Below are 15211 nucleotides of genomic sequence, written 5' to 3' on the forward strand. Positions count from 1 at the left end.
AACAAGAGCGGAGTAACTTTGCTCCATTACAGGGAGAAAGTAAATTGTATTGTTAGAAAGCATTTCTATTTTATGTGAGATCTACCCCAAGTGTATGTATAAACCAGCAAATTTATATAGTTTTGTACCCATAGTACTGCTCTGGGATGCCCACAGCTCTTGAATCACTGCAGAGTTCCACTGACATCAAACAGACACAGGGCTGCACTTGGTCTGTGCTCTCCCTACAGTCGTTTGAAACCAGCAACAGCTTTACCACACAGATCAACAGAGTATAAAGCAAGATTATATTACTTTTCAAGTCAAAAATTACTTATTTTTATTTCAATGAGGGATAGATCTTGTACTTTCTGCTCTTTTTTTGTTCACTAGGGTAATAGCAGATTTGACTCCATTGAAGTCTGTTCAGCCAGTCTGGATTTACATTGGTAAATTTTTGAGAAGAGTTTGTCCCTGAGCAACAACATTCTTATTTTTGTTTTCCAACACAGCATCAACCATAATACATAAGGATGAGTGAATCGAAATCGGAAATAAAAACTAATAATGACAAAACATATTAACAGAAAACTCTCAAGTTCCTCTGCATTCAGAAAAGAAGTGCACACTTATTATCAAAACATGAATAATTAATTCCTGGTTCTCGAGTTCTTCTTTAGAAAGAAATTATATGGAATATTATATGTAGGCCTTTCTCAACTAATGCTGTGGGTTTGTTCCTAATGTTACACTTCAACTAGAAGTGACAAAAATCTGTATCAAGTCCTGATTTTCCACTCCATATCCCATTCTGATTCACATTCACTGCCATTATAATGCATGTTAAACCCTGCACAACAGGGAATGTTTAATCTAAATGCAATCCTGTTCCCGCTCTTCTCCCTTGCCATGAAGATTTTTATGAGGCTTTGTAAACCATTTTAACTACAAAATATAAATTTGGAAGTTAAACTGCCTAAAGATATCTTTCCAACTTTCAGTTATAAAACTAACCTAACCAAATGAAATGTTAGATGGACTGGTGGTTTTGCTTCTTCTAAGGAAAAATTAACTTTTCTTTCCTCTGAAAAATTGTTGTGGAAAATGACTAATAAGAAGACAGCAGAATCAAAGCAAATGCCCCTAACATTATGTAACTGTTCCTCTAAGCACTCTGGGTTGAAGAACTGAGAATCCAACTGAAAACTAAATTCTGCTTGTGGTAGTAATGCAAAAAAAAAAAAGTCACTGATTTTGGAGGGATTATTTGCATAACAGGGGGAAGGAAGATTTTGTTGGACAACAGATGAGAAAAACTTTCTAAAACAGAAAAAATTTTTGATGTGGTTATTAAACATTACTGCATAACTTCTTTACAGATTCTCTCTCATCCATACACAAATAATCCATAAGAGAATATCCCAGGCACTTAACAAAGTCTAGTTTCAGAAATACAATAGTACCAAACAATTTTATTAATATTTCATACAAATTTTGAAGTCAACACTGACTAGTATTTTGATATTGATGAAGGCAAACAAGATTAATAAACAGTAGGTTTCTGTGTTTTACATTGGACTGGATGCCATAAGTAACTGCCTAAATTATAAACTAACCTAAAATAGTAATGATCAAAACAGGGTAAAGCCAATACATTTTATTTTCTTTACTTTATTTCAAAATAGAGTGATTATAAATACATTCTTGTTATATTTCCTTCCTAACTCTTTGGATGCAACCAAAAAAAAAGTCTCACTGTGCTCATTTCATACAATATCAACATACAAATCATGCAAAAGATATTATAGATATTATACCACCATCAAGTTCTGGATGTTTTTTCTTGATTCTGAGACATTTGTTAACATTATTCACAAGGCCATGCCTTTATAATTTATATAATCATTATGGCTTTAAAAAAAAAGCATTTAAAAATATATTTATACTAGATTGTTGCATTATTGTCAATCTTGAACACTAAATGCAAAACATAAATCACCTGTTCTTGTGTTCTTGCACCGCGGTATTTGCTGTCTGATAAAATTGCACAATTGTTTTTCTTTTTCAAGGAAACGAGTACACTTTATTGAGTTCATTTAAAAATGGAAACTTCTTTATAATACAATGGAGACAACAGATTATGCCAACACCTTCACTGATTTAGTTTATGCCTATGGGTCTTAACAGCCATTTTACAAGCATGGCCACTCAAACCAATATAATGAACAGACAGACCCGTTAAGCCACACCCAAGAGTCACCTTCTCAGAAAGACTGACCAGAGATTTGAATGGACATCACACTAAAACTGCTGTGCAGACACGTACACCGTTTCCAAACGTGGAGAAAGTAAACTGACACTAAGGTTGCCATTCAAAGTAACAATTTCACAGAAAAATAGTGTTTTGCCAGCTTCTGCATTCTCCACTCACACTATTATGCCTACATATTGCACCATACATTGTAAAACACTTAGGGACAATTTCTACAGGAAGGTCCAGATTGTGCAACCTTTACTGATGCTGGTGAACCTACACTCAACTGCATAACCCCAGACGAGTCTCTGGGCTCTATGGATTATATACAATGGTTCTGAGCTGGCTTGTTCTGAAGTCAATGACAAAACTCTAGCTAAGCCCCACTCTTGGGCAGGTATCTAATTATTATCTCATGAATAGTACCTCTGCACATGACTTAGGTTGAGGTGAAATGCTTTACTGGAATTGGGGCCTCAGGAGTCAGAAAACTCTGACCCAGTGTAATGGTACAGCATAACGGCTCAGTTCTTTTGATCAGCAAACAGAAGACACCACTCCAAAAACCAAAAACAACTCAAACAAATTAAAAAACCCAAACCAACCAAAAAAAAAAAAAAACCAAAAAAAAAAAAAACCAGAAAACCTCACAACACAAAATGAAACAAAAGCTTAAGAAGGTATGATCATTTATCTCTGTTCTTCTGGCTCAGGGCAGCACAAGTCACAAGCACATCAGTTTTACCATCACTTAGAAGTAATTCCTTACTTGCAATTTTTAATATTTTCAGCACATTGCTCTCAGGAGGATCATACAGGACATGCCAGTGTGTCAGACACCTTCTGCTTTGGCAAACTTCAGTGAACTTGGACCCATCCTCGAGGCCACAGAGCTCTGTGCAGAGCGGACCAGGACCGGTCACCCTCAGCCTACTGAAGGAGCCAGCAGAGTCCACCTGGTCAGTGCACCATGGACACCCCTTAATCCACAGACAATCAATAAACTCACACGTTCCCATGCAAACCTTAGCCATGCATTATTGCATCATTGGCCAACCAGGAGCTTTTTATGCCAGAGCTGCATGTGTACGCAGTATCCATGTCCTCAAAATCCCCATGACATTCTGAATCAAGTTAATTATTGTGCATGGATAGAGGCAGCTTTTTAAAGAAACTCAGCCATTAATTCATCTCTCGCAATTTTATTATCTGAAGTCATGTATATACTATGCATTATGGAGAAAAATAATAAAACCAGTCTCTTTCTAAGCCAAAAGAGCATAAACAAATGTCTGAAAGTAGAGAAATGTTTTGTTTGCTTTCCCTTAAATAAAGAAGCAGTGCTCTTTTTTTTTTTTTTTTGGTCTATTTTGATAAAAATATACTGCAGGCTGTTTGCCAAGTATCATTCCAGAATAAAAATTTCAACTCAGTGTCACAAAGCCCTGAAATTAGAGGTTTATATTGGAAATAGCTGACACAGCCTTCTTCACAGTATTATTATTGAGTCTTGCTCTAATTTTTGCTAGCTTCAAATTCATGAAAAACGTTCATGTTTATATCCTACTATCTTAATTGACTAATGTATTGATTATAAAAGGTAAGGAGGGGTAAAGGTTCTGAAAGCAAAGGAGATAAGAGGGTCTTATCCAAAGCTCATCGAGTCAAAGACATTTTGTTAATCTCATCTCATAGATTTGCTCTAGGATGCTTTGCCAATGTATCTCCATTCTCATGTCAAAGTACCATCTATCAGTAAGATACAATGGGGATTTTCCATTCTCCTACCTTTTTTCTAGGATGCTTTACCAATGTATCTCCATTCTCATGTCAAAGTACCATCTATCAGTGAGATACAATGGGGATTTTCCATTCTCCTACCTTTTTTCCTGGCTATTCAGATTCAGCCTTCACAAAGCCGAGCTTTTACTCTCTAGTTGTGAGCTACACAGTCCTCTGAACTGAGACCACTATATCCATTTTGCACTGTGGTTTTGAACAGGATTTCCCATATTGTTCACTGCTTTGATCACGTTTTGCTGACTAAAAGCAGCCAGAGAGATAAGAACAGAACATTTCTGCATGTGCAATAAAAATATTCCCCTTAGCATGAATTCCTGTAAATGCTTGTGAAAAGTATTCAGATTAAGCTGTAGAGACCTGAAAAGCAAGAAAATTGATGGCAAGTAATAGCCTGGGACACAATACTAAAAAACTAATCAATCTATTTCAAAATGCACCATTGGTAACAGATCTGAAATAAGGTAATATGCTAATCTCACGAGAATAGTACAGAACAATTTTATTATTATTATCATTATTATTATTATTATTATCATCATTATTATCTGATCACTTAATTCTGGATGATGCTATACATTACATCCCCCGTTGCTGTTTGGTATATTGTTCTGGTTTTATTTATACTGAATGATTAATGCATTGTGATCAGGAAAACAAGTCAGGCATATTAAATACATATTAAGGAGTACATATTTTTTTTCCTATGTAGTATACAAAGTATTTCATAAATATGAATTATATTACAAAAATAATTTCTGCTACGCTCACACAGTAAGCACTTTGACAATTTTGGACAACCTGTTGGGGTTGCAAGAGTTTCACGTAACTGAGAAGGAACTCTAGTTTTAATTGGAGATGAGTCTTAGAACAGATTCTGCATAAATATCAAATATTTTCTTCAGATGTCACGAATACTGCAGAAGTCAGGTTGAACTATTTTCTTTCTTTCCTTTTTTTTTTTTTAATTTTCTGTATAGACATGTATGCTTCAAGTGGTCAGATTTATTTCATAGGTATGTAATGCATGGTATATTTTAAACACAATTTATCATTATAATTCCAGTGGTTTCAAGATGCAGCCCATAAATGTAACCAATTTACACATACTATTGAATGTTCTCTCTTTGCATGCTTGTTACTTTCCAGGTAAGCTTTAAACAGTGCCATTAGAACACCACAAATCAAAGGATTACTCCAGTTCCACCAACTTAAATCCACGTGCAGGATGAAGGACCCAGCTGAAGTACAAATATCAGTACCAGGTTTCTTGTGTTTGTTCTAACAAATCACAAGGAGACGATGGTTTGCATTTGAGATACAAAACATATATGCCTCTTGAGGTTAAATTCAGTGTAACGTGTATAAAGCATCCCTTTGGCAATAGAGTTTGCAGTATCCCTACAGGATTCCACAGGGCATGAGCTTTATGGAGTAAAATCTACTAAGGAAATTCTCCTCTACTTGACAAATCATACACAGCTACAGTTAATCAGACACCCTTGGATACACCTGCCTCTATGCCTATCAATATAATATAGTATTTGGAAGTTAAAAGTCAACAAAAGGCACTTTCATCATTAAATAAATGTCCTCTGTAGGCAATAAGATTGTATGACCTATATTTTATTCAAAGCTGTTTGTTCTTCAAGGACTTGTAGGTAGTCAGGTGAACCTTGAAGTTTAGCTTTTAGTTCAAAATATTCACTTTTTCTTTGTTCTACTACAATTTTACTATGATTACCACCTATTAGAGATTTCTTGGCTTTTTTGTCTTGCAGTTTCTCTGGGTAACGTATTTCAAAGCCACTGACCCCTATGCTGTTGTACTCCTTTTTACTTTCAAGAAAATTTTGAATAAATACATTGGAATCCCTTCCAGGGAATAACTCATCCAGTTCATCGATTGTGCTAAGTCTTTTTCTGGAATCCACATGCAACAAATCTTTCTCCTTGTCATTCATATTTCTCAGAATGACTTTTTGCCCTGGTGGGTCAGCAAACGTGAAGCCTGTTTCAGACTCTTTCAAGCCACAGGTATGAGTTTTGCTCATCTGCTCAATGGTCTGAGGAATGAAGGCCTCTGCACCCAGTCCATCTTTTTTGTTTGACTTGTGATCGTGCTTTCTTAGCTGCAGTTGCATAGAACTGCACTCTTGGTTTCCAATCCCTTCATGCTTTATGGTTGGTTTTTTGTTGCGCCGAAGCACAAAAACAAGAAGACAAAAAGCAACAAACACCGTTAAAATCAGCACAACCAGTATGCTCAGGATTAGGATGGACAATGGAACTGGGCCACCAGGAGGACTCCGGACTGGTCCCGGGGGTGTTGTAAAAATAACAGCAGGCATGGGACTAGTGAACAGAGCAGATGGCTTGTTTAAAAGCTTAGGACAGAGAATCTCATTTTTCAGAGACTTAAGTTCTATGTTAGCAAACTGCACAGGTGTCTCACATTTCAATTCCTTCACCACAATACCGTCATTTAGCTTCTCAAGCCAGAGCTTTAAAGCAACTAAATCACAAGTGCAGTCCCACGGATTACCTTCCAAATCTATTTGTGTAAGAGACTTTAGCTGATCAAGAACACCACTTACAGGTAAATACATGAAGTGATTGTTCCTCAGATTCAGTCTAGCAAGTGGTGCACCAGCAAAAATATAGGCTGGCAAACTTCGCAGAAGATTGTTGTTCAGGTAGAGCAACTGCAAGTTTGGCATTAAGTCAAAGGTGCCTGCTAGGATTTCTTTGATAACATTGTATTCCAAATACAGATATTGCAAATTGTGGAGGCCAGCAAACATCTCTGGGCTCAGACGCTCTATCTGATTGCCATTGAGGTACAATCTCCGTAAATTTGTAAGGTTGCGGAAAACATCTCCTTTGATCACTGAAATCCGATTGCTGCCTAAATGTAGCAAATCCAGCCCCTCAAACTCAGCGAAATCTGTAGTATCCACATCCTTAATATAATTGCCATTTACATGCAGTTTCTTGGCATTTAAAGGTTTGGGTACAAGTTCAGCCATCGATTCTATATTTCTTTCTTGGCAATTTACGCTTAATCCCAAGTCTGAAGGATGAGTTTTGCAAACACAAGGGAGCGGACAAGGAGTTAAAGGAGGCACCCTGGTCTGGTAAGATACGATCTGACTGAGATTGCGACTGGACAGAGCTTTGCCTGCTACTATCCCCGAGATCTTGGAAGGATTTGTAGTCTTTGGTGCCTTTGTGACTAATCTGTGCACTGATGTTTGAGTGGTGTGGCCGTTGGGCGTGCTGTAGCCGGGCTCCAGCTGCGAGGGAGGCAGGATGCGCACGTCAAAATCGCTCCCTGTCCCCATGGAGCACAGCTCCTGCTTATTGGTCTCTTTCAGCAGCCTTCCGTACAAGTCACTGGGTGTTTCACAGATAGCCTCTCCAATGTAGATGTTGTAGGGCATGTTCTCCAGCCACGCTTTCAAAGGCAACAAATCACAAGTACAATTCCAGGGGTTGTCTTCCAGCTGCAGTTCAACAATTCGCCCGATGTGTTCCAGAACTCCAATGTATGGCAGCTTCTGTATTCGATTCCCCCGTATATCCAGATGGGTTAGAGAAGCAAATCGAAAAATATTATCGGGAAGGAACGAAATCAGATTGTCATTAAGTATCAGGACTTTCAGCTTGTGAAGCTTATTGAAGGCTCCCCGTTCAATAAACTTGATTAAATTGTAGTCAGCTTGGAGATACTCCAAGTTCTCTATGCCAAGGAAAGTGTCAGCCCGGAGAATCTTTAATTCGTTGTTGTTCAAGTGCAACTGTTTTAATGCACTAAGACCCATAAAGGCCCCTCCCTCAATGTTCTGCAACTTATTATTACCCAGCTGCAAGGACACTGCATGTGTAAAATTAAGAAAGGAATTTGGATATAGAATAATTAGCAGGTTGTTTTGAAAGTTGAGGTGGTAAAAATTAGACCATGGTGGTTTAAGCTGATTTGGTCTGTAGACTGCAACCTTCTCACAGTTGACATAGAGTACATTCTCAACTGACACACAGGAGCAAACACTGCAAATTTCCACAGATATATCAGCATCTGCAGTTGTAGAAGAAACTGGAGATGACAGAACCAGAAAGAGCCACAGAATCATCTTCTTATGATCAGCAAACAACCTTAGGCTCCTGAACAAAGATAAAGAATCTAAAGAAGAAAGAAGGAAAGAAAAAGAAAATGTTTTTCAGTTGACATTGTTCCAAAACGTCACTTGGGTTAGAAATTGTATACCACTGAGCTACTGTGCCTGCCAAGTATTATAGATAAACTACAAGAACTGAATTTAAACTAACATGAAAGACTTTAACAACCAAACAAGTGCACAGGAGCTGGGATGATTTCAAACACAGAATGTAAATTTCTGTAGAGAAACACAAATAACTCTCAGGTCTGTCAAATGTATTTCTCTCTCTTGTACATGCCAAGCATGCATAACTAATAAAGTAAAATAACCAAAGGAGATTCCAATTTTATGCATATTTACTCTCCTCAATTGTGCACTGCTCATATGTTGCTGTGCATTTCAGGGATATTAAACACAAATGCTGATGTTATGCATGCCCAAACATCTGGGATGGGATAGCACAATATAGAAAGGATGGAGATGCTGACACAAAAAGCAATGCCAATGCTCAGTATATGTATATAAAGCAACAGCACATACAAATGTATCACTATGATAAAGATATTCACTCAAGGGCTACACAGGCATGCAAACACATTGTTTCTGTCACTTCTGATATCTAGTTTAAATAAGTAGGTGATAAACTGACTGCAGAAATACAACTATTCACAAAACAAGATCAGCTCTGGGTGACCAATGGAAGCACTCAGACATGGAAGAAGCATGCACAAGCACACAGCCCCATCCCCAGGAATAACAATACATTGACTTGCAGGGAAAAACAAAGTCACAATTTGCCAGTCTGACACAACTGAAATCTGAGAACTATTTTTTCCTCCTAAAACATTATGTAATTTGCTCTTATTCCTGCATTGATAAGAACCCTTTGCATATAGTCCGGCCAGCTGAACTGCCATTTTTTACGCAGAAGAACTCAAGCCACAGCATTTCCTCTGAGTTATAAGGTAGGGATTTCCCCCCCCCCCCCTTTTTTTAATAAATCAGTCAATAATCAATACATTGCACACACACACATTCCATCTTCCCATTACCCCCATTTCCCAACTTGTCCCTTTCATTTCCTGCTGTAGGAAGCCACTGAGTTGGCAGGAGAGAGCCAGAATGAAAAGTGGAGACAGCAGGAGCCAGCTGGAGGGAGGAGAACCGGGCTGGAGGGAGACACAAGGGGAGGATGCGCCGGGGGTCCTGGGAGGGAGGGGAGAGGAGGGATGAGGAGAAACCGCAGGACAGAAGGACAAGACGGAGAGGAAAAGCACGGAAGAGAGAGGAAAAGCACGGAGGAGAGAGGACAGGATGAGAGGAACGGATGGCCGAAGGAAGGGGTCAAGGAGGCCGCTTGCCGGGAGAAGGGGAAGCGGAGCAGCGCTGCGATGCCCGCAGGCTGCCGACCCCGGCCGCGGCGAGCGCGCCCCCAGGGGCGGACCGGTGTCCCCGCGCCCCCGCCGCTCCGTCTCCCTCCCCTGGAGCCGCCGTGCTCCCGTGTCCCTGCCTCGCCCACGCTCGAATCCCTCTTCTTCCTCAGCCCCGGCGCCCCGGCCGGCGCGGAGCGGGCGGGCTGCGGGCGCTGCGCGGGGCTGGCGGCGGGGCGGCGAGCCCGGCCAGCGCTGCCGGCACTACCGCAATTTTTTGCCGCATCCGGCTCGGCTGGTGCCGGCTCCCCTTTGCCGTGGGCGCCCCGTCGCCCTCTGTCTCCCGGCGGGGGAGGGCGGCAGGGGCACGGGCGCGCTCGCACATCCCGGCCGGGCGCGGGCAGAGCGCGGCGGAGCAGCCCCGCATCCCCTCCGCCGTCCCTTCGCAACCTCCGAGGCACGGCCGTTGCTCCCCGCCGCGGAACGCACCGGCCCCCCCGCCCCGGTACCTTTGCAAAGTCCAGCCCGCGGCGGATCCGCGCACACCCCCTTCCCCAGCCCCACTGCGCAGATCCTGCCCCCCCGTCCCTCCCACACCTCCGCCGGCTTTTCCGGGCCGCCCGGCCACGGTGCCTCCTCTCGCCCGCTCTCCCGGGAAGGATGGCTGAGGGCAGCGCTGCGCCTGGTGCCGCTGGCCGGGGCTCCGGGAGAGGCGAGCGCGATGGCAGAGAGGCTCCGGCAGGAAGCCACCGTCGCCTCGTCGTGTGCACCCCCGCCTCCCCCCACCCCACCCCTCGCCGTCTTTAAAACAGCACCGGTAATTCTTATAGCAATGAAAACAGAACCTTCGGAATAATTAAAAGAAATGAAAACGCCAACGTACGGGCGGCCCCGCCGTGCCCCCACCCCCGCCCGCACTCACACGCCCGGCGGGCGCCCGCCGCCCTCGGCGATGCTCCCGGCTCTCCGCGGCCAGCCCCGCACCGTCCCTACCTCGGCGCCCGGGGTCGCCGCGGCTCCGCTGGGCTGCGCTCCGCCGCTCTCCCCGCCAGCTCCGGGCTCCGGCGGCTCCGCGGGCGGCGGGGGCAGCCGGGGCGCCCGCCGGGGCCAGCACCCCCGGCCGCGCGGAGCGAGGGCAAGCCCGGCGCTGCGGAACCCCGCGGGCTCCGCCGCATGCAGCAGCAGCCGCCCGGCTGAGCCCTGCCCCGCCGCCGCCGCGGTCCCCCGCACACATGCGGGGAGAGGATCCCTCTGCACACGGGCGCCCGCTCCCATCGCACTGCTCTCGCCCACCCCCTGCACGCAGCGAGCCCCCTCCCCTCGCCACACGCACACCCGCACACACACGCACACACACACATACACACTGACAAACACACACACGCACACACACACATACACACACTGACAAACACACACACGCACGCACGCACCGAGCGCTGCTCCGCCGGGGAGGGAGACGCCGCTCCGGGGCAGCGATCCCGGCAGCGATCCCGGCGCATCGCCGCGGCCGGAGGCTCTCCCGCAGCCCGGAGGCGCCGTGCCGCCCGTGCCTTTCCCGCGGAGCCGTCGCGCTGCGCCCCCGCGGAGCCCGGGCGGGGCGTGCGGGGCAGGAGGAGCCCCCCGGGGCGGCGGGAGCCCAGGCGGGGCCGCGGCGGGGCTGCCATGGGCGGGCGAGGCAGCCACAAGTGCGGCCCGCGGCCGGGACGGGGCCGGCGGAGCCGCAGGGCAGCGCGGCTGCGAGAGCCGAGCGGGGGAAGGAGAGAGAGGAGGCAAGGAAGGACTCCCCCCTCTCTTTTCTGGTGATCTCCCCTCCCGGCTTGAAACAAAAGTAGAGGTGGAAACTGAGTGGGCCGGATGGTAACATTTGCTGCATTTAATGTGAATTGCAATTATGGAGCGAAATCGCTGCGAGGAGACATACCCGAGCCGTTCTTACGACAACGCGGCTATTTGTCTATCTCATTCTTTGTGGTTAGGTGAAATTCCTTCTCTGCGTAGGTAACAGCTGCAGTCTGATGGAAGAAATCCTCAAATGTTATGCACCGGTGCTAAACAGATTCTTCTAATTAACAACTCTTATTGACTCTAGCTTTCATAATACGCTTTAAAATGGTAATGAATACCCTCCAACAAGGTGACATCGCATTCCGAAGCAGAAGAGTTAGTTAACCAAATGAAATCTTGCAAGGGGAGTTCAACTGCTTGTCCTTTACCACGAATGCTAACGTGATCCAGTTAGAAAACTGTTTATGTGCTGTACACATACCGGCTGTGAGTGCTAGTTCTGGGCAATAAACGCCAGGGAATGGAAAACAGCAACTGCTTTCTTCATTTACTGAAATGAAATAAATAGCTTGCTCCAAAGGCTGACTGCATCTAATTGAAATAATTGCAGAATGTTATTTTGCATTATGCGGTTAGACTGATACCTGAAAACAAATGCAGCTGAGACATCAATAATTTGCATATCACAACAGAACTGAAAGCGATCTGTGAATAATATTCAGCCAATTAAAAACTCAAGTCTTTAAAATGTAAACTCTCTTAATTATTGAGCCATTAACAAAGTACTGTTCACAGAAAAGGGGATATGTGTATATAAAGGGCCCAGTTTAGAGGGATTTGCATATAGTTTAAGCTGATTTTTTCAAACACTTTTAAAATAAACTAATGAATTGCAGAGCAAAGGTCTAGAATAAAATTCATTTAGGAAGATAGCTGGTTTATAACTATTTTAGCAGCAGGCACAGAAATGCAGGTGTAAAGATCAAGATGCCAGTTTTGTTTAATCAGCAACCTTATCTGGATGCTAAAGTAATTCCTTGCTTATTTAGTAGGTGAAAGAGCATATTGGCAGTTTCAAAGAGATCACTGCTGCCACCACATTCAAACAACTACTCAGAGACTGAATTAAACATCAAACAAGAAGCATAATAAAATACTGTTTTTTAACCAAGTAAACTATGAAATGAATAAGTATTTGAGAACTGAAATTACACTCTAAGTAAATAATTCTTGATGTTTCTGAGTGGCTATTACCAATGGTGTATGTTTATGGTGTTGTAGAACTTATCTGAGAAGGAAACTTAGTTATGCAGCACAATTTCATTATTAGGGTTTCAGTATGTCATATATTTCTCTTTCTAATTTACAGTCACTAAAAATAACTTCTTCAAATCTTAAGTGATTCCCAAGCTACTTGCCCTAGCCTACATCATGTCAAGCTCACTAATATTTAGGCTTACATGTCAGGACCACAATCCAAAGCAAACTGAGGGGAATTTTAAAGTATGACATAAGCACAAGCTAGGGTCAAGACTGGGATCCAAGCTGATGATGTACTTCAGGAATAAAACACTTTAAAGGGTTACATCCTAGAATCACTTGGTTGCACCCATTTCTGAGATCCAGCTTGAGGTTCTATCAGCATCAGAAGACATTTTCTGTTTAAGCTGATGGCAGATAGTAATTGGAAGACAGCAGAGCCAGACAGGGCACGTTGGAGTACCTGGCCTGGTTCCCTGAAGTTTACAAGATTACTTCAGGCTACACACTATGCCCATTTAATGTCATCTCAAACCTTTCCTTAAATTTCCTACTGTGATGGAACCTCATTCATCTCCTTTGATTTTTCCTCCTGTCTGTTGTTTGCCACAGCAGCATGTATTTTTTTCCTTCTTCAGCTTAGCAAGAGGAGAGCAAAAGCTAACAGGCAGACAGATTCATAACAAGGTTTTCTGCAGAGAGAAGTAGCTGAAGAAAAGGTAGAAATGTGGCATATATTACTTCCCACCCAAACAAACACACTCAGCTAGCATTCAGTATCATATCAACAATTAGTTTGTTGATAATGCCTAAGTAGAAGGTCTTGGGAGAGAAAAGTACTTTTTAAATCCTAGCTACTGGCATTCATCATTAAATCTGCTCAGAAATTACAGCAGCCTGTTTATATTTTGTTTCCTTTCACATTTTTGTGAGACCTAAGCAACGCTTTTCTTTTTAAACACACAGACATGCTTGGTCACCTACCTCTCCCAATTTAATTCTGGGCTGATGCAGGAACTTGAGACTGAAACTGAGCTTTATGTGCGTCCAAAGTCTGTCAGGAGAAAAAGCTTCTTGTAACAGAGTCATCAAAATGCAGAGGCCAGTTGAGATGCTGAGACTACTGCTCACAGCAGGAAACCTTGGAGAGCATTTTCCTCAAGCTGCTTGGCACACATGCAAATGGGGCTGCAGCTGAAGGCGAGGACAGTTCTGTGCAATAACTTGCTTTGTTTTCTCATCCACAGTCATTTTCTGAGTGAGGAATGAACTGACAGGAAACAGGAGCTGAACATCCTACTCATTCCTGAGCACTTACAAGTACAATTTAAGATGCAGTACCTGCAATCAGGCTGTATGTGTGCAGAGAAGTGGCAGAGAAGAGGTGTCTTCATACATCTGCCATCATCCTACACTTATAATACCTATGGATTTGTGTGCATCCTAACTGCATTCTCCACAGGCACGGCCTTACACATTTCTGCTCTCTCTCCAGTTTTTCTGTTGTCATCCTGAAAATCAAATAAGGATTAGTCTCACTCTCAGCAGTGAGAACTAACCAGAGATGCCTATGACCCACACACCCCTGGCTCTTGAAATCAGAAGGCCAAGACAAGAAATTGCAATTGCTGTGAGCAGCAGAGGAACACTCTTTCCTTGGTCATGTCTGCATGTCTACTGGCCAGCAGTGAACAAGCCTTGTGTGTCCAGATGGCAAAAACACACCTGGGAGAGAAGCAGTGGGCACACATATGTATTTGGGTTGTTCTGTTTGAAAAGTTTCATGCCATGAGTAGAAATTCTTATAAAAGATCTCTGGAAATTAATGTGGATCCATTTGGATCAGACTCTAATGTTATGTTAACACTACATGCTACACCTTCCTTTCCCCAAAGATTGGTAAAAATAGCCCAAGAGTTAATATTTTGGCCCTTCACACAGTGCCCATGTAAAGAATAAACTGTTTTGTTTGAACATATGGGAAGCTGGTTAACAATTCTTTGAATAGGAAAGCAAAGGTTTGTATGGGCTCTGTCTGTTGCTGGGGTTTCCGTGGTTAAGCAATTTCAGTTTAACAGGTCTACACCAAGTTTCTGCTTTCATATAGATCAGTAACAACAGCCATACTCAGCCAACAACATCCAACAAAGCAGAGTACAGAAATGACTGTGCAGTCTACTAATGAGGCTTCAACAAATAGATCCTAGCCTTTTGAGGAGGAGAGAAATCCCCAAAATCAACCAATAACTCCACCCAAGATGTCCACATCTTGTCTGAATTTTGCCAGACTGTCAGTTAAAAGCAGGGGAAGAAGAGCATCCTTGAGAACTCTGTATGTACTGGAGTGAGTCCCAGCATGTACATCCTTTTAAAGACACAGTGGGATAGGAAGCAGTGCAAGTCTGCAGCAGACCCAAGGCAGAAACATTGTGAGCACTGTGCTGAATAAAGTGGAAGAAACTGTCAGATATATGTCTCTGCCTGTCTCTGTATTATTTCCACCTCGCTTCCTCCATTTTATCCAGGACCCCTCCTCAATATGCAACAAGTAACCCATCACCTGCATCCAGGAAACCTGAGGAGTCACTGCAGTGCCTTCC

The 15211-nt window shown here is 43.3% G+C and overlaps 1 protein-coding gene across 2 annotated transcripts; it reads right to left on the bottom strand.

Moving 5' to 3' along the window:
• Positions 1-1419: 1419 nt before the first annotated feature.
• On the bottom strand, positions 1420-11097 carry SLITRK4 (SLIT and NTRK like family member 4). Of its 2 annotated transcripts, none has more exons than XM_063170487.1 (2): positions 10997-11097; positions 1420-8216 (listed from the first exon to the last, which is right to left on the bottom strand). In XM_063170487.1, the coding sequence occupies exon 2, from the start codon at positions 8164-8166 to the stop codon at positions 5653-5655; it is 2514 nt and encodes an 837-aa protein (XP_063026557.1). In that variant the 5' UTR covers positions 8167-8216; positions 10997-11097; the 3' UTR covers positions 1420-5652. The 2 variants fall into 2 exon arrangements, with proteins under 2 accessions (XP_063026557.1, XP_063026556.1); XM_063170486.1 differs by lacking the exon at positions 10997-11097 and adding an exon at positions 10557-10632.
• Positions 11098-15211: the final 4114 nt, after the last annotated feature.

This window comes from Melospiza melodia, chromosome 16 (assembly GCF_035770615.1).
Source record: "Melospiza melodia melodia isolate bMelMel2 chromosome 16, bMelMel2.pri, whole genome shotgun sequence".
NCBI classification, from domain to species: domain Eukaryota; kingdom Metazoa; phylum Chordata; class Aves; order Passeriformes; family Passerellidae; genus Melospiza; species Melospiza melodia.

Coding starts and splice junctions, on each gene's coding strand:
- SLITRK4 (XM_063170487.1), bottom strand. CDS start 8,166: ATGATTCTGTGGCTCTTTCTGGTTCTGTCATCTCCAGTTTCTTCTACA.